Genomic DNA, 20,348 nt, shown 5'->3' on the forward strand with positions numbered 1-20,348 from the left:
TATCATCTATTATGTCGTTTATATAAATTAAATTACCACCATATAGAGGAAATTCAACTCAAAGAATTTATCGAACGAATTTTATTTTATCTTTAATTCTTGCTTTTTGTTTTTAAATAGTAAATTCGGTAGCTTGAATACAAATTTCCAAACAAGCAACAACAAAAAATGTGCAGAAAGGAAAATTAGCAAAATTTAAAATGTTGTAAAACAAACGAATTTTCGCCTATAATGGCATATGCAAGCAGAAAAGAAGCCACATTTCAAAACCGCAAAAGTCACCAACACCAACCTTAAATTTGTTGTTGACCTTTTGTGGGCTTTGCGGATTTGGTAGCTGAAATCTGAGAGTGAGTAGCAGCAAGCAATTTATCGTATTTACCCATAAGTATTCATACATACGTACATATGTTGCTTGTGCTTATATGTATGTATATAAAAAATCCATGCGAGGGTACTAATAAAATTTGTTGATTTGAACAAAAAAAAGTAAATTTAAAAGTAGAAGTAAAAGTAAAGATAAAAGTAAAAGTAAAAGCAAAAATAAAATAAAGGCAAAAGTGGAAGTAAAAGTAAAAGTAAAGGTAAAGATAAAGGTAAATGTTAAGATAAAAGTAAAAGTAAAAGTAAAGATAAAAGCAAAAGTAAAGGTAAAAGTAAAAATTAAAGTAAAAGTCAAAGGAAAGATAAAAGTAAAAGTAAAAGTAAAGGCAAAAGTGGAAGTAAAAGTAAAAGTAAAGATAAAGGTAAATGTTAAGATAAAAGTCAAAGGAAAAATAAAAGTAGAAGTAAAAGCAAAAGTAAAAGAAAAGGCAAAAGAGGAAGTAAAAGTAAAAGTAAAGATAAAGGTTAAGATAAAAGTAAAAGTAAAAGTAAAGATAAAAGTAAAAGTAAAAGTAAAACAAAAGGTAAGTAAAAGTAAATGTAAAGATAAAGCTTAAGATAAAAGTAAAAGTAAAAGTAAAGATAAAAGTAAAAATTAAAGTAAAAGTCAAAGGAAAGATAAAAGTAAAAGTAAAGGCAAAAGTGGAAGTAAAAGTAAAAGTAAAGATAAAGGTAAATGTTAAGATAAAAGTCAAAGGAAAGATAAAAGTAAAAGTAAAGGCAAAAGTAAAAGAAAAGGCAAAAGAGGAAGTAAAAGTAAAAGTAAAGATAAAGGTTAAGATAAAAGTAAAAGTAAAAGTAAAGATAAAAGTAAAAGTAAAGATAAAAGTAAAAGTTAAAGTCAAAGTCAAAGTCAAAGTAAAGATAAAAGTAAAAGTAAATGTAAAAGTAAAGATAAAAGCAAAAGTGAAACCAGAGATAAAATTAAAAGTAATAGTAAATGTTACGTAGCAGTAAAAGTAAAGGTAAAAGCAAAAGTAAAAGTAAAACCAAAAATGGAAGTACAAGTAAAAGAAAATGGAAGCAAAGAGGAGATAGCGTAAGAAGAACAAAAAAAGAGATAGATATGATAATGATTATGGGTACGTGGATGTTTAGGGAGACTTTTGGAAAGACAAAAATCAATCTTGAGTTTTAAAAAAATTTCGCTACATTGAGAGATAATTTCTTTAGCGAGCTATAGAGAAATTTGCGCTGGCGTAAGTCAAGGCAAGCGAAGTCGCTGGAAAATGTGTGGGCAAATGAAAGTTTTCGGGACAATTTTAAGGCAGACGAATGCGAAGCTCGTAACTTAGCACGAATTGCAGGCTCTAAGAACATTGGAGAGAAAAGTTCTTCGAAAAGCTTATTGATCGAAAGGCGTTGGCGACGATTTAATAGGGAGCTTTATGCCAACATCGATATACTAGTTCAAAGAAACAAAGACCAGAGGTTAACTTGCTGTGGCCATATTATTCGATTGAATGAATATACTACATCCCACAAGATATTCGTATCGGTAACCAACTATGGAAGCAGAGAACGAGGAGAGCCTCTACTCCGTTGTTGCAGAACTATTTGAGTTTTTTTGAAATTTTCAATTGCCACTAAGTGCCACAAAGTAGAAGTGCCCGGCGTGCAATGTTTGATGCCTAAACTCGTGTAGATTGCTATTTGTTGACAACATTCTAGAAGAAACCTTTACCGAATTCGCTTGCGAGTTCAAAGAAATATTTTGAGCGAACTGGCTGCCTAGTTGTGAGATCGCTTTAGAATTTTGAGAATGGAAGCTCATTGACACCTTTTTTTTTACAAAATATTTCTACAAATAGAAAAAAACAAACAAAAAATTAACCACCAACAATAAAGCGTAGCTTTGGCACAGACTGACATACACAGTATGTGCTCTCCAATAAATAAACTATGCAAAGAGGGCAATTGGAAAAAGTTTCACAACAACAAGGGCATGACCGCGGCTGAATGGGTTTGTAACAGTTAAACCATCGCAAGAGTATGTTTTTGAATCCCACTCCCGGAAGAATAAGCGTTTAAGGTATAATCCAATCGACAGCTGTCGCTTTATCCCTCCTGATGTCACGTTGTTTGAATTTCTCTCAAATTATCAAATAAATAAAATTGGTGACATTTATTTTCGATTCATATTGTGAAGAATATTAGCATCACTAAGCTGCTGCTAAATAAATGCACAACAACAATAAAGCAGCCACTCTTGTGTACATGAACAAATCAATCATCATTTACACACATACATACAAGGCAACGAAGAGATACTTAGAAATACATGTAATCAACACGTATATAGCTCGTAACCAAGCATGAGCCACAAGAGTTCTAGAAGGTGAAATATCTAGACCTTTGGAGAAATATGCAGACGAGGCTACATAGAGTATAAAAGCAACGCAAGCTGAGTAATAATGAATCAGTTTTGATTTAAACACGTTATTGGTTGTGAAGTTTAATTGTGAAGTACTCTCAAAGTAGTCTAATAAAGCCCAGTTTGCAATACTAAGTATTGGAGTGATTTATTCAACAGTTTAGCGATTCCAACGTTAGCAGAAGGTTTCAAATAAGCAGAATTTCCCTAAATGCGTTACAATATGAACAAGTGTTAACCTATCAAGAGTCACAATAACTTGGTACCAATGCCTTGTTTAATGAAAAGATTTCGGAGTCGTAGACTAAGTGAACTTTTGTAAGTGCCCTCGTCAAGCTTACATATATGTATGTATGAATTTGTGTTAGTACGATTGTCAAAGCCACACAATTTCGGTCCGATTTGCATATTTTGGGGATATCAGTAGCCATCTAGAAACCATATTGTCCGCTACATGTTTACGTATATAATCTAATTTGTATGTTTGTAAGTACGTGCTAGGGTATTACTAATGAATACCATGCTATGTAAATATGTAAAATGTATGTTCATAAGTATCATGTAAGTATGTATTTGTACAATTTTTTTTCTCATTTAACCACATTTTCCTGAATTTACTCAAATTCAATAGCTTTAGTGTTCTTGGATTTACGATGTTCAATGTGCGAAAATTAGCTTTTGTTTGTTTTAAATTGCGTTTAGTTTTTTTTAAAAGACCCAAATAGCAATTACTTCATTGTTGTTGTTTTGTGCTATGTACTAACATTTTCGGTTCTTTTATTGCTATTTATTTGTGCTGGATTTGTACATATGTCATTGCGGTTGGGATTAGCAATCTTTGAGATAAATTAATGAATTGCTAGAAACAACTTTTCTAATAGACGATTGTTTTAGGAAATTTGTAAAAGTCACTTACTTACTTAGTTTACGACGTAAAGCATGCTATGAATGGCAACAGTGGGGGTCATGTAACGCTGACATACGTAGCAGTGCTATTAGTAAAATTAAAGCCTTATTTTTCATGACAATAAAACAGCCAATCTAATCAACTCATTTCGCTAATAAAATTTTTAATATTGTGGAAAAGGCAAATGTGATATTTTTAGCATATACGTCAAAATAGCAAATAGAATCGACCACCTGACTTTTAAGGTGACTATCATGGTCTCATCATGTATATCTTTCTATCACCTGCTCAGGATAACCGGCCGTATGCGCCGCTATGTTGAACATCCTGGCAGAAACGCGGAAACGCGAAAAAGTAGCCATCTTGAACATCCTGTCAGGCAGTTGACGGTTATGATATCACACTTGCTTTGTCAACAATGATTTTTAAAATTACATACTCGAGCCACAAAAGGGCGTAGAGTCATTTTTGAAGTAAAATTTTTACAACAGGTTTACTTAAAAAATAAATTTTTTAATAGTGAGAATTACATTTTGCTACACCGTTTATTATTCAAGTACTTGTGCTTAGAGAGATCTTCCATCACATGTGACTTGTTTTTATTTTTTTAATTTTTATTTTTTTAATTTTTTATGTTTTTTTAATTTTTATTTTTACTATATTAAAGCCAACACAGACACAAAGCGGTCGACTAGTGGACACAAGATTCAGTACAAATAATAAGAAAAAAACATAAGTGTAAAAACAAAATTTAAAATAAAAACAAAATTATAAACAATAAAATTAATAAAGTTAAATTTTAATTTTAATCAATATCTAAATCAAAATTAATATTGAAATAAAAATTGACATCTTATTAAAAATCTTTGAAAAATATCGTGCCAGAACTATCCTTACGGATAGCAGGAACCGAATACTCAAAACTAATGCAGTTGTACAGTTCATTATAGAGCGAGCACCAGTTGCGAAGAGGGCTAAATTTGGCAAAATTTCGCCGGAGAATTGGTAAATGAAAGAGTACATAGTGTCTTGTAATTCTCGCAGGAACAGAAAAATTCAGTCTGCTCACAAGGTCAGTGGAGTCTATCTCTCTGATAATCATCTTCTATTCTCTAAAGTTGGCAAACTAATGAGAAGAAGTCTCTTTCTATAAGGCGGGAGATGAGAATTTGATTCCCATTTAAGACCACGTAATGCGAATATTAGAAACTGCTGCACCGATGCAATTCGATCTATATGATTTTTATATCCCGGAGACCAAATACAGGAACATTACTCTAGTATTGGACCAATGATGTGTAAAGGGTCTTGGTTAGATAAGGATCGACAAATTCTTTAGGCCATCTTTTAATAAATCCAAGTACACCCGATGCTTTGTTTATGATAGATGAAATATGCATGTTAAAGCTCAGTTTCGCATCAAAAAGAACACCGAAGTCACATACTACAGAAATACGCTCAAAGGGAGCACCATCTAGCATATAGAACTTTGAAACTGGGTGGACTCTATGAAATGTAATTAGTTTACATTTCCAACAGTTCAAAAGTAGTAGATTTACTGTACACTATAATCGAAATGAGTCTAAATCAGCCTGAAGTAGATCCAAACGAGAAGAGTCAGAAGGCAAGTATGTATAGAATAGTTTTACATCATCTGCATACATTAGAGCTGGGAATACGACATAACCTTAGATAAGTCATTTATGAAGAGTGTAAAAAGTAATGGACCCAAATGGCTACCCTGAGGCACACCAAAAGTTACTTCTATCAACTCACAGATACTGTTTTTGAACATAACTCCCTGAGTTCTATTTACAAGATAGCTGCGAAGCCAAAGTAATAAATTCTTCGGAAAACCCAGTAAGTCAAGTATATGAGTTAAAAGCTCATGATTAACAGAGTCAAATGATTTGCTGATGTTGGTATAAAGTGTGTAAAGTAAAATTTAAAGAAGGAAACAAAAATTGCAATGACCGTAAGCAAAAGGGCTATCTTCGTTTTTCTCTTTGCCTCATATAATTGAGTTTCTTGTTTTCCTTCTATTTCGTTTCCTCTATGGCCGTCTTAAGTCCTGGATCGATCGAGACTCTGATTACTGATCTTTTTTTATAGAGAGAAGAGGAGTGAAAGATAGGGGAACAGGAACGCAAAGGGTATAGGTATAGGTATACAAAGAGTAGAACTATGAATCGAATTACAAAAAGGAATAGTGAAGAGAACGGAAGGTGTTAGGCGAGAACGTATAGGGAAAAGAAAGATGCAGAGGAAAATAAAGATGTGGATGTGGTGGATGAAATTCTATTCTACTACGGTTAGGGAATTTAAAATTTACTCTAATAGCCAGGCGGCTATCAAGGCATTGAGCTCAACTACAGTGCGATCGATGGTGGTCTGGGAGTGCCTGACCTCGCTTGCGATTGCACCGAATTATTTTAAAATTGAGATTGTCTGGGTCCCGGGCCATATATATATCCCTGGTAACTGTCAAGCCGATCTCTTAGCCCGCATCGATACAACTGAACCGGCTTAAGATGGCTTTAGGGATTTCGGAATTCTGCTGGCCACCCGTGGATTGCTTCTCCATAGCTGGGCCTCGAGTCAGCTCAGCAAACGGTGGGCGGACACCACGTCTTGCAGGGTAGCAAGATCTGTCTGGCCGAAAATGGTTGGCAGGAGGTCTGCTGAAATAATTGGGTTCATAAAGGCTCACCCCTCAATGGTCATTGGGGTTCTGACAGGGCACTGTCCCATGGGTATCCATGAGGTACGTCTCAATATACTGGAAACTCCATGCTGCTGCAGCTGTATGGAGGATGATGAGGTGGAAACATCACATCACTTTATGCTTAATTGTCCAGCTTTTGCCAGAACTAGGCGAAGGTACTTTGGTCTCGACTTACTTGGATCTCCCGAGGATTTATCCAAGGTTGAGATAGGTATCATTCGTAACTAAATCGTTGCTACCCAACGATTCTGTAAGTAGCTTTATCTACGTCACCGTTACTTTATTTTATTTTATTGTATTTGGTATCACAACGGACCTTCATGTTGTCCAAGCGAGCTTCCTCTATCAGAGTAGGTACCATCAAACCTACCTTAACCTAACTTGCTGAAAGAAACGGCGCATTGGCAGCCACGTCAGCTTAAAAATCAAACGTAGAAAAACTTTAACCAATAAGTGCTACCTTGGATTAAGTATCGATAAGAGATTTGATGGCTCGAGAAAGAAGTTCTAAGGAAGATTTATGGTCCTGTCCGTGATTACGACGGTAGGTATCGAAGGAAGTATAAATATGAGCTGTATGAGCTTTACGCAGATACGAAGTCAGTGCAGCGAATAAAAACCAAATTTCGTCACCAGGATTTCGGTATAATTCGCTTAAGGAAGTTAAGGGAGAGGTTGTCCCACTCCGCTGGAAGGACCAGGTGGAAAATTATTTAAATTAATTTCTTTGCCAAAGAAGAAACGACTGGTTGAAATGGTTTAACGCCAATTAAGTAAATAAGATTGCGCCCCATTTCTATCTAGCAATAAAGGAAAGTGTTCTCTAAGTAACTTTAGCATGCTTGCTATGTCGGTTACGAGGACGCCATTTTTATTTTCGCAGGAATTTGCCCCAGTTTTAAAACCTTCCGCCAGTCACCGGAGTGTCTACTTTTCATTTTCTAAGTAAGCGTATCTCTTCGTTCATTGCGTCACGATAACGCACCCATATATCACGCGTTTCTGCGACCTTACGCAGCGTAGGCAAAGCCCTTGTTTTCCAATGCATTGCAAATTTCCTGAAATCATGGTAATCATCAGCTGTCTGTTTCATGAGCAGCTCCTCAGCGGTAAACTTTCCTCGTGTCACTGCGCCCACTGAGTCGATACTAAGACCTGGAGGAGTACGTACATTCAGGACACATTCATATCTGCCTTGGATCACGATTAGATCGATTTGGTTTCGTGTTCTTCGATCAGAAGGCTGCCAAATAGTTTTGTGCATCTTTTTATGATGAAAGCTCGTACTACAGTGACTAAATTTCGGGCCGCTGCGAAGTCTTACTCACTAACATAATTGTCGCTTAACCGTTAAACTTGGCTTTGAAGTCAATTAATCTTAATCCGTTGGAAGATGTTATCTACTGGAGGCCGAACTATCATGGGGGGTAGGTGTCGAAACGTCCTAAAATATTTTCGTATGACGGTGATAGCCTTTTCCAGGAGTACATCAAGAATGTCTCCATTTTGTGAACCACATCGAGAAAGACAACGTCTCATATAGTCCTTTGGATCCAGCATATTTATCCAGTTCGAAAAAACGTTCTCCGACGACTTTAGAAGGCATTTCTTTTACTCTTCTTTGATTTAGAAGCAGCAAGTGGAAAACAATTTATGGTAGAAAAAAAATGTCGGATACATTTTCCACTCAATTGTTTTAATGGCATAGTTTTGATTCATGAGTTGAACAAAGTCAAAAGCTTTTAAATTAGGATACACACAATTGCGTATAAATATAGAGTGTTGCTACAACAACTAAACAACTCAGCAACATTGACATGGCTTCTGCACATTTTGTTCATTTTGTTGTAAGCAACAACAACAAATTTTCTCACATAATTATGCTTGCAGGCGTGAAAATGTACCCAGCGGGACAGATGTGATGTGAATGCAAATGATTTTAAAGGTAAACTTTTCCCACCATAAGGCGTTATATATGTCGGGGAAAGGTAAACTAAAAAGTGGTGAAACCCATCCTTCTTACAATTTTTTTCAGTTTTCGTACTTTGCTTAAACATCACTTTTGAGCCGTTAAAGTAGTTTAATATACTAAAAAATTGAAATATTCGTATGGATCGACCTTTAGGACAAAGTGGGATTGATTTTGCTAGTCTTCATCTAGTTTATAGGTAAAAGCTGGAGCTTTCGAATTCTCGAGTTTGTTCGCGAGTCTCGGCTTCTCTCGAGATTCTCGAATCTCGACACACTCGTTAAACGCGCGAGCTTCCCGACTTTGAATTAAGACTTACGAGTGCTTCGAGATTCGAGAAGCTCTGGAGAAGTCGAGTTATCGAGTCTTGAAATTAGCGCTCGTGTCCGAGAATAAGAGCAGTAAATGGCAATTCTCCATTTCAATAGGTCATCTTAAACGGCTCTTGAAAATTCTGTATTTCGCTTTTCCTAAATGAAGGGGGTGCCACGCCCGCTATTAAAATTTTACATATATCTGAGTCAGGATCAATTTACTTCCCAACTTTTATCAGTTTATAGGTGCTCCTTAGTCAATAATCCCATATTCTTAGTTTTCGAAATTTTTGATTTCGAAAAAGTGGGCGTGGTTATTGTCCGATTAAACGTTTTCAATACCAGCACGTTTTGAGGCAAAACAAACCGGTGTAAACAGTTTTATAAACATTTGTTCTCAAGTTGTCGTGTAATGGAGGGACAGACGGAGGCCATCGAAGTTGATGATTTATCGAAATTTGTATCTCCCTTTATTCTTTAATACCAATACAACCTATAGTTATATGAGTTTTAAGAACCAAGCTGATCCAGATTCGCTCTGGACATCCATTCGGAGATATTTTGTCATTGAGAGTACCTCCAGTAAGTGCCTGGCGGTGGCACAATCGTCCAATCAAATAACGTTCTAATAGTCCTCAACCGACCACTCGCTTTCTTTGATGAACTTAGGTAGGAGCGAAAGATCAATCTTCTCAAACTCTGCCAGACTCTTGAAAAATCGTGACATCATGAGCCGTCTTATTTGCAGTTCTGGACATCGGAAGAAAAAGTGATGAATATACTACTCTTCCTCCTCATCCTGACAGCTTCTGCAAAGAGAGCTTGCTGGTATGCGAAACGGTGGTAGCATCGGTGAAAGCAGGTCATTGCGCTGCCTGTGATGACACCCGTAAGTACTTCCACTACATATTTGTTCAGCTTGAGAAGAAAGCCGGTTCAAACATGGTCATAAGAACCTTGAGACCTCGCAATTATCAGTTCTTTATCAGTTCGTTCGTTTGACTGAACTTTGACTTAAAATTCTACAGTTTCAAGATTTACAATTACATAACTAAGGTTAGGTGGCAACTTTAGCAAAAATATTTTTATTGAATAACTCTGATACCCAAATTTGCATTTACCAAAATATTTTTTTTATTTGATACAGGTGGCAACCTTGTCAAAATATCGTAAGTAGCAACATCTAAGTGATATAGATCAGTGTATCATTCTCTATTAAAGAGATGAATCGCTAGTGTATTTGCACTATGTTAAACGATGGCAACATACACAAGTATACAGGGTTTTGGATCTAGGCAACTAAAAGTGGTTTTTAAGACAATTTATGACGCTGAATCCGATTCTTCATTCCGTTTTTTAAGATTGACTCCAGTTTTTAATACAGTCAATAAATTCATTTTTAAAGATTTTTGTCAAATAATATTCATTTTATTAACTTAAAGGTAACAAATCAGAAATGAATATTGGTGGAACTTTGCCTTTTGTATTGCTTAGTATCTGTTTCGCGTATTAGAGTCCAACAGTAGTCGCTCATCATGCCTTCATACCAAAATCCTTGGTATCGTCTTTCAATGTTGGTTAGATCTTGGTGTACCCGCTCTCCTTGTTCGTCGCTCGTATCACACAAGTTTTCGGGAAAAAAATCGAGATGGGAATGCAGAAAATGCATCTTTAGAGACATTCTAGTCCCAATCTTTCGATAATTTTCCAACATATCGCCAATAATTTTCTTAAAATTAGGGGAATTGTTATTACCAAGAAAGTGGTGAACGATATTTTGAAAAGGTGCCCATGCGGCTGCTTCGTCTGGCGTTAAATATTTTGTAAATTTTTATCAGCCATTAATTTTCTAATATCGACAAATATTTCTTCTTTGATTTTTGCATATGACAATTTAGGAAACAACTTGACTAAGTACTGAAAAGCCGGTCCTTCACGGTTTAATGCTTGGACGAAGTCCTTTATAAGGCCTAGTTTAATTTGAAGAGGTGGCAGGAAAATGTCTTGTGGATTGTGAGTGATTCAGCGGAGACGTTTTGCTGTCCAGGCTCATATTGAGTACGACTTTGCCATTCTTTTCTCACAAAATGATGTTCAGTTGCGCGGCTATCCCACAAGCATAAAAAACAACAAAATTTGGTGAATCCAGATTGCATACCAGTTTGTGTTTTCGATTTAATTTTAATTAATGTTTAAACCTTTAGATCACCACATATTTTCCATTTATGATCATGGTATTTGATGAAGCACAGGATCTTCCGCATTGTTTGTTTGTACTGCATGAGCAATCGGAATAGATGGTTTGTTATTCCCATTGTAGAGAAGAGCAGCTTTTAGGCTGTATTTGCAACCATTAATGAATAAACGCCATTCGTTTCGATCGTACGGTGTATTCATTTCATTAAATAAACCATTAATATCGTTACAGAAACTTATGTTGTCTTGTTTTTTGAAGAACGGTCGAAGTGCCTGATTTCTGTTTCTTTATACAGTAACTTGTGTTCGAGAGTCTAGATATTTCCATTGCTAGCAACTCTGCTTTTTGTTTGGACAAATTCAAATCACGAATCAAATCGCTTAGTTCATCTTGCGAAATTAAATGTATCGCTTCCATGACAAAGTCGCTTTCACTGCTCGGGGTGCTGATGTTAAATTTTCCAGGACGTTTCCACTTATACTTGAACAAACTGACAATGAATCATTAGCAGTACGTGTAACTAGCTCGGATACTGATGATATATCAGAATATTTATATTTTTTAAATTTTTTTGCATTTATACCCGTAACTTTCATCAAACAAAAGAAGTAATCATCTACATGGTTTTTAGGTTCTCTCCAGAGCGCATTGAAAAGGAAAAGTACTCGTGTTCTCCCAATGGCCACTTATACAAATTTGTTTTGCATGCGTTACAAATAAATTTCGGTATCCATGACTTACGAGTGTCTGCTACTCTGAAACCAAAGTAGTGCAGATACGCATCTTTGAGCGCATTAGATATTATTTTGCCAATTTTTAATCATATAACAACCATAAACGTAACAAAAACACTTTGAATCAACTTTGCATGTCTCTGCATTTTTATTTGCTCTAATCACTTATATTATTTTACAGTTACAGTTGAAATGACTTATCATGCAGTGCCACTATTTAAAAGCTGCTATAACAGCACAATGGTGCTATCATGCGAGAACTCGGAAACTAGAATCAATCTTAAAAAACTGAATGCGGATTCGAATTCAGCATATCAAATATAGTTAAGAATCATTAGAAAAGTGAGAGGTGGCGCGCTCCCGCCCTTTGTGGATCGCTACGAGACTACTTAGTTGGAATAATTTTAGGATCATCTTGAGATTCGTTTTGGAATCATATCGGGGTCATTTCGGGACTGTTTCAGGACTATATTCAGAACCGTTTCGGGACTTTATCTAGATTACTTTAAGGCAACTGGGTATTCGCGAATATTTTGGAAGACATTTCAGGGATGGATTGCTTTGGAAAATGTTTGAACTATCGCCGAAACATTTTGAGATTGTATTCGAAACTATTTCAACACCATTTAGGAATCATTTCGTAAAAAAGTGTTTCTGGGGAATATTGAGCCTCATCTTTTTGAAAACTCAACTAAATCCTTCCTTCTATGGGTCACAGACCGTTTAGGGGCTGGGTATTCACGAATGTTTTGGGAACCATTTCAAGGCTGTTCGAAAATCCTATCGGATGGATTGCTTTGCATTTTGAGATTGTATTCGAAACTATTTCAAGATCATTTAGGAATCATTTCGTAAAAAAGTGTTCCTGGGGAATATTGAGCACCACCTTTTTGAAAACTCAACTAAATCCTTTCTTCTATGGGTCACTGTTGGTTTATTTGCGGGCTATTTTGCAATTATTTGCAATTTCGAGATATTTCCGGGATCGTTTCATTATTATATTCTGGACTGTCTCGAAACTGGTTTCAGGATGATAAAGTGGCGGGTATAGATCAGTGCTGCACAAAGGATATAATAATAAGCGCCCTGCAATGACTTAAATGAAAGGAAAGCGCTTTTGATGCTCACCATTTCCAGTTGGCTGCAATATTATACATTGTTTGCCTTTGTTTTTTGTTGTCGCTTTGTCCAACTCGTGCACTGCATTAACACATATGTACATATGTATATATCTACAAGTAGTCACAATTGTGTCCTTATGTGAGCTTTTATCTGGTCTGTTGCCTTGCGACGTAAGTGGGTCATTGAATAAGAAAAAGAGTGAAATTTTAAAGGGAACAAACAATGAATCACAACATGGACACATCTGCGCTTTGTTTTAAAAGATTTGTATATACATATTTACGTATAAATGAAAGAAGATATGTTATATGTATAGTCAGATAATTATGCTGTCCAAAAGGAGCATTTCGCTTGCTGTCTGTCTTTCGAGATGCATTTGATTGTATGTGACATTTTAGGTTGCGATAATGAAATTGGGTTAAATTAAAGACCTCTTAAGGATCTAAGTAACTATTTGATCCCCCAAACCTTAGTACAGCTTATTATCTAAATGTGTTATACTCAGCGTACTTTGCACACAGAGTGATTTGATAACGGTTGGTTGTACAGGTATAAAAGAATCGATATAGAAATAGACTTCCATATATCAAAATCATCAGTGTCGAAAAAAAATTTGATTAATCCATGTCCGTCCGTCTGTCCGCTAACACGATAACTTGAGTAAATTTTGAGGTATCTGATGAAATTTGGTACGTAGGTTCCTGTGCACTCATCTCAGATCGCTATTTAAAATGAACGATATCGGACTATAACCACGCCCACTTTTTCGATATCGAAAATTTCGAAAAACCGAAAAAATACGACAATTCATTACCACAGACGGATAAAGCGATGAAACTTGGTACGTGGATTGACGTAATGACGCAGAATAGAAGATTAGTAAAATTTTGTAAAATGGGCGTGGCACCGCCCAATTTTAAAAGAAGGCAATTTAAAAGTTTTTCAAGGTGTAATTTGGCAGTCGTTGAAGATATCATATTGAAATTTGGCAGGTTACTACTATTACTAAATATGTGCTAAATAAAAATTAGGCAAATCGTATGAAGAACACGCCCATTTTAAAAAAGAAAATTTTTAAAAGTAAAATTTTAACAAAAAATGGAATATCTTTACAGTATATAAGTAAATTATGTCAACATTCAACGCCAGTAATGGTATGGTACAACGAAATACAAAAATAAAAGAAAATTTCAAAATGGGCGTGGCTCCGCCCTTTTTCATTTAATGTATCTAGAATACTTTTAATGCCATAAGTCGAACATAAATTTACCAATCCTTGTGAAATTTGGTAGGGACATAGATTCTATGACGATAACTGTTTTCTGTGAAAATGGGCGAAATCGGTTGAAGTTACGCCCAGTTTTTATGCACAGTCGACCGTCTGTCCTTCCGCTCGGCCGTTAACACGATAACTTGAGCAAAAAACGATATATCTTTACTAAACTTTGTTCACGTACTTATCTGAACTCACTTTATCTTGGTATAAAAAATGGCGGAAATCTGGTCGTCCACTTTTTCGATATCGAAAATTACGAAAAATGAAAAAAATGCCATAATTCTATACCAAATACGAAAAAAGGGATGAAACATGGTAATTGGATTGGTTTATTGACGCAAAATATAACTTTAAAAAAAACTTTGTAAAATAGATATCTGGAAAAGGCGTCCGTCCACCTATAGAACTAAGGCCCACTGCCTTTGAAAATACTCATTAACACCTTTCATTTGATTCCCATATCGTACAAACACATTCTAGAGTCACCCCTGGTCCACCTTTATGGCGATATCTGGAAAAGGCGTGATTGGTGATTGGTGATTTTCCCTTATTTTGACTCCAAAGCTCTCAGCTGAGTATGTAAAGTTCGGTTACGCCCGAACTTAGCCTTCCTTACTTGTTTTTTTTCTTATTTTTATAGAGTTGTATATATTTAACAAAAACAAGTAAGGAAGGCTAAGTTCGGGTGTAACCGAACATTATATTCTCAGCTGAGAGCTTAGCTGCGTTGGTTTCGTAGATGGTTTATAAGTGGTTTTTAATTCCATATCACATACGTTTGGGAAATATCAACCAAATTGTAGACCATGGGTAACGTTTTTTGGAACGATATTCCTTCATCCTTTGTCAAATAAGGGAAAATCACCATATAGGAAAATGAGCCCAGAGTAACCCTGGAATGTGTTTGTATGACATGGGTATGAAATTAAAGGTATTAAAGAGGGTTTTAAAAGGGAATGGCCCTTAGTTGTATATGTGAAGGCGTTTTCGAGATATCGACCAAAATATGGACCAGGGTGACCCAGAACATAATCTGTCGGGTACCGCTAATTTATCTATTCCAGTATTCCTGCGATGGTTCCAAGGGCTTTTGATTTAGCCCTGCAGAACTTTTTCATGTTCCTCTACTTAATATGTATGTGTCACACCTATTTTACAAAGTTATGTCTAAAGTTGTATTTTGCGTCAAAAAACGGATCCAATCACCATGTTTCATCCTTTTTTTCGTATTTGGTATAGAATTATGGCATTTTTTCATTTCTTGTAATTTTCGATATCGAAAAAGTGGACGTCGGATTTCGCCTATTTTTAAGACCAAGATAAAGTGAGTTTAGATAAGTACGTGAACTAAGTTTAGTAAAGATATATCGATTTTTGTTCAAGTTATCGTGTTAACGGCCGAGCGGAAGTACAGACGGTCGACTGTGTAAAAAAACTGGGCGTGGCTTAAACCGATTTCGGCCATTTTCACAGAAAACAATTATCGTCATAAAAGCTATGCTCTTACTAAATTTCACAAGGATAGGTAAATTTTTGTTCGACTTATGGCATTAAAAGTATTCTAGACAAATTAAATGAAAAAGGGCGGAGCCACGCCCGTTTTGAAATTTCCTTTTATTTTTGGATTTGGTTGCACTATATCATTACTGGCGTTGAATGTTGATATAATTTACTTATATGCTGTAAAAATATTCATTTTGTTAAAATTTGCCTTTTAATTTTTTTTTTAAAGTGGGCGTGTTCGTCATCCGATACAGCTTGTAAAACTTTTAAAGGTTGGCGGTGCCACGCCCATTGCCCAAAGTTTTACTAATTTTCTATTCTGCGCCATAAGGTCAACCCACCAACCAAGTTTCATCGCTTTATCCGTCTTTGGTAATGAATGAGCTCTGCTCAGCTGAGTATAAAAATCAATTCCCTCTCTCATCCAAAAATTGCTTTCGGCCACGTCTATGTTCTGTCATTAGAGCAATCAAAAATTTCTACCCCATATTTATTTTTAAAACCACAAGTATGTGTGTGCATACTTTTAATGCAATTATAATTCGAACATAAATTTGGAAAAATTTTACATAATTCAAATTATTAAAATAGAGCATATTTATACATAGTATTTACATACAAATAGCATTACCACATGATGATAGAGCAAATCTAGTAAAAGCAAAGCACAAAAGTAAAAGTTTATTTAAAACTGATCAAAAGTTAAAAAGCATCTAAAAACAAAATATTGCGTAGAAATTAGGGTGTTAAGTAGATTTTTTGTACCGATTTTCCACGTGTTGTTCATAACTTTCTTACGTCCTTTTGAATGCCGAGAGGTTAGGTTTAGTTAGATTGAACTTGCTGATCATAAGGACCCTAGATATACTGAATAGTATTACCAGAAGTTTGCTCGATTACCAAATTGAAAAGCCTATCAGAAACCCAGACCTATATTATAAAACAATTCCGCCCTCTTTTCAAATACAAGGACCTTTGCTCCTTGCTGCTTCTACACTCAGGGAAAACCCATTTTAAAATCAATGAAAATGTGCTTAAATCAACCAAAAACTTATTTTAAAGTGATGTAAATATTTTTTGTATTTTAAAAATGTGCATTATAACATTGTAAAATCAAGTAAAAACTTATTTGATTTAAAAATTTTCTATTGTTATTTTAAACACTGTAAATTTTTGATTCAAAAGCTTTCATTTTTAATCTAGCAATTTTAATTTTTGATTCAAGTATGCTTTTTGTTAATTTAAATAATAAATGTGTTTGTAATAAAAATTTTCATATTTAATTCAAATAGGATTGATATGAAATTAAATACCTACATTGTTGAAATAAAAATACGTTTTTATACTCAGCTGAGCAGAGCTCAAAGAGTATATTAACTTTGTATGTTCGCATAACGGTAATCCGTAACAGCATAAACTAATAGAGATAGATATAGACTTTTATATATCAAAATGACCTGGGCGAAAAAGAAATTCATTTAGCCATGTCCGTCCGTCCATCCGTCCGTCCGTAAACACGATAACTTGAGTAAATTTGAAGTATTTTGATGAAATTTGGTATGTAGGTTCCTGGGTGCTCATATCAGATCGCTATTTAAAACGAACGAAATCGGACTACAACCACGCCCACTTTTTCGATATCGAAAATTTCGAAAAACCGAAAGATGAAACTTAGTAGGTGCGTTGACCAAATGACGCAAAATAGAAAATTAGTAAAATTTTGGACAATGGGCGTGGCACCGCCCACTTTTAAAAGAAGGTAATTGAAAAGTTTTGCAAGCGGCAATTTGGTAGTCGTTGAAGACATCATGATGAAATTCTGCAGGAACAATCGGATGACGAACACACCCACTTTTAAAGAAAATTTTTTTTTAAGTCAAATTAAAAAAAAAAATTTAATATCTTTACAGTATATAAGTAAATTATGTCAACATTCAACGCCAGTAATGGTATAGTGCAACCAAATCCAAAAATAAAAGAAAATTTCAAAATGGGCGTGGCCCCGCCCTTTTTCATTTAATGTATCTAGAATACTTTTAATGCCATAAGTCGAACAAAAATTTACAAATCCTTGTGAAATTTGGTAGGGTCATAGACTCTATAACGATAACGGTTTTCTGTGAAACTGGGCGAAATCGGTTGAAGCCGCGCCCAGTTTTTATACACAGTCGTTTCTCTGTCCTTCTGCTCGGCCGTTAACACGATAACTTGAGCAAAAATCGATATTTACAAAACTTAGTTCACGTGCTTATCTGAACTCACTTTATCTTGGTATAAAAAATGGCCGAAATCCGACTATGACCACGCCCACTTTTTCGATATCGAAAATTACGAAAAATTAAAAAAATGCCATAATTCTATACCAAATATGAAAAAAGAGATGAAACATGGCAATTGGATTGGTTTATTGACGCAAAATATAACTTTATAAAAAACTTTGTAAAATGGATGTGACACCTACCATATTAAGTAGAAGAAAATGAAAAACTTCTGTACTGCGAATTCAAAAGCCCTTGGAATCTTGGCAGGAATACTGTTCGTGGTATTACATATATAAATAAATTAGCGGTACCCGACAGATGATGTTCTGGGTCACCCTGGTCCGCATTTTTGTCGATATCTCGAAAATGCCTTCACATTTACAACTAAGGGCCACTCCCTTTTAAAACCCTCATTAATACCTTTAATTTGATACCCATATCGTACAAACACATTCTAGAGTCACCCGAAATGGCGTCCACCTATAGATCTATGGCCCACTCCATTTTAAAATACTCTTTAATACCTTCCATTTGAAACCCATGTCATATAAACACATTCCAGGGTTACCCTAGGTTCATTTTCCTACATGGTGATTTTCCCTTATTTTGTCACCAAAGCTCTCAGCTGAGTATGTTATGTTCGGGTACACCCGAAATTAGCCTTCCTTACTTGTTTTGTTTTAATAATGAAACATTTTATTTTTTTTATTTACTACTATTCATTTATTCACTTTTTTTAAGCTGTATAAACATTGTTAGGGCTTTTCTTATTATATCAGCTATAGTATATAAATTAACTAAATTATGAAGAAAGTACAACTTAGAAATAAGAAACTAAATTATGAATAAACTTAAACTTAGAATTAATCAAAACTAGTCGAAACGTGGAATGCTTATTATATTTATTATTTATTATTTTGTTAGAAAATGATTACATATGATAAATACAAGATCTAGATATATTTTGGTTTTGCATATGTGCTGCCATTATTTATAGAATATAAATGTAACGGCTGAGATGTAAATTTAGAAAATTTAGAAATACTTATAACATTTAACACGTCTTCCTTCAGGCCAACTTCAAATGAATGGAAATATGGGTCAAATCTTTTAGCATAACATAAATATTATTATTTTAATGCAAAAATGATTTAATTTTAAACAATTCAAGATTATTAGCAGAACATAAATAATAATTGCTTTTATAATAAGTTCCTTTATAATGTATTTCGGTTAAAAGTATTACTATTTTAAAGTTTAAGGTAGGTTGATTTGTGCTTATTTTTGGAAAATATTCCTGCTTTCTTAGATCTACAATTTCGTAACTTTTATATTTAATAACTGATTCAAATGATTTTTCATTATTCAGTTATATTAAGTTATTAATTTCCGCAAATCTCTTATTGCACTTAAAACAAAACAACAATTTGAAGAATTCAATTATTTGTAAAAAATTCAAAAGAGATGTTAAGTTTGCTGACGATTGGGCGAAGATGATGCTTACTTGATGACATAAAATTATTACTTTCCAACCATTCAGTTACTTTGCTTGGCATCGACATGGTTTCATCATCTATTCCGTACTATAAACAAAATGAACTATGAGAACGAAAACAGTGTTTTAAATACTATATATATACTTGCCTCTTTTTTCCTCCAAATGAATAATTTCTCTCTAAACTCAACACGTAGGCCCATCGGTGGAATAGCTTCCTGAAGGTCAACAGCTCTTAGAAATGTAAGGCTTCTAAATGTTATCTGCGAAGCTGCATCTCGTGGTCGAATATAATGATAGAAAAAAATTTACTTGATTAAAATATTATTTAAAAAATCATTTCTCACCTTTTAGGAATGGCAACACATTCTCCAAATCAAACGCTTTTAGCAGCGCTAATAGCTTTTCCTCATCGTCATTTTCAACCACTTCTGTAGTATTAACAATCACACCTTCTAAATTATCACATACTTCTGATTCAACATTATCGAAATTAAAAATAAAATCGCCAATTTGTAAAAAATTATTCATTTTGTTCACAAAATATTAAAGAAAGTACGCGAAATTTACTTTTTGATCAGAATTGACAGCAAACAACAATAATGAACTCAACCAACTGCTTCTTCTTGCACATGTACGAGCTGTTGCCACAAATTTAACTATGAGCATGTTTAAAATAAAAATGTTCCATAAATTAATAATTAAAAATGTTTATATTTGAAGCAAAGTTTTCATTTTTGAATTAAGTATGGAAAGTTGTAAGCTCAAGAAATTTTAAAAATAAATACGAGCATATTGAAATTGAAAATGCAGCATTTTTAAATCAAATATAAAACATTTTAAAATGCAAAATGCATTTTTATTTTAAAAATTCCATTTTTAATTTAAAGATGTTTTGCGTTGTTTTGAAAATTTTCATTTTTAAAACGATAATGGTCTCGTTTAAAACGTGCATGGGAAGAATAAGAATTTTATTTTTGATTTTAAAATGCGATTTTTCTCTGAGTGTAGATCTGTGGCACTCATAATAGCTGGAGTCTTAGCTGGATATGTTTGCGTATAATTGGCTGGTTTTTGAAAATACATC

General features: G+C 34.5%; 1 protein-coding gene across 1 annotated transcript in view; it reads right to left on the reverse strand.

Annotated features, from left to right (window-relative positions):
- The window catches only part of LOC137246098 (piggyBac transposable element-derived protein 4-like), a 28,850-nt gene extending 9,058 nt beyond the window's left edge, over positions 1–19,792 (reverse strand). Inside the window, exon 1 of the mRNA XM_067777192.1 lies at positions 19,609–19,792. Coding sequence (XP_067633293.1) covers positions 19,609–19,792 — 184 coding nt within the window. The remainder of the gene's footprint in view (positions 1–19,608) is intronic.
- Between the last annotated feature and the right edge of the window lie 556 nt (positions 19,793–20,348).

This window comes from Eurosta solidaginis, chromosome 3 (assembly GCF_040869045.1).
Source record: "Eurosta solidaginis isolate ZX-2024a chromosome 3, ASM4086904v1, whole genome shotgun sequence".
In the NCBI taxonomy this organism is placed as follows: domain Eukaryota; kingdom Metazoa; phylum Arthropoda; class Insecta; order Diptera; family Tephritidae; genus Eurosta; species Eurosta solidaginis.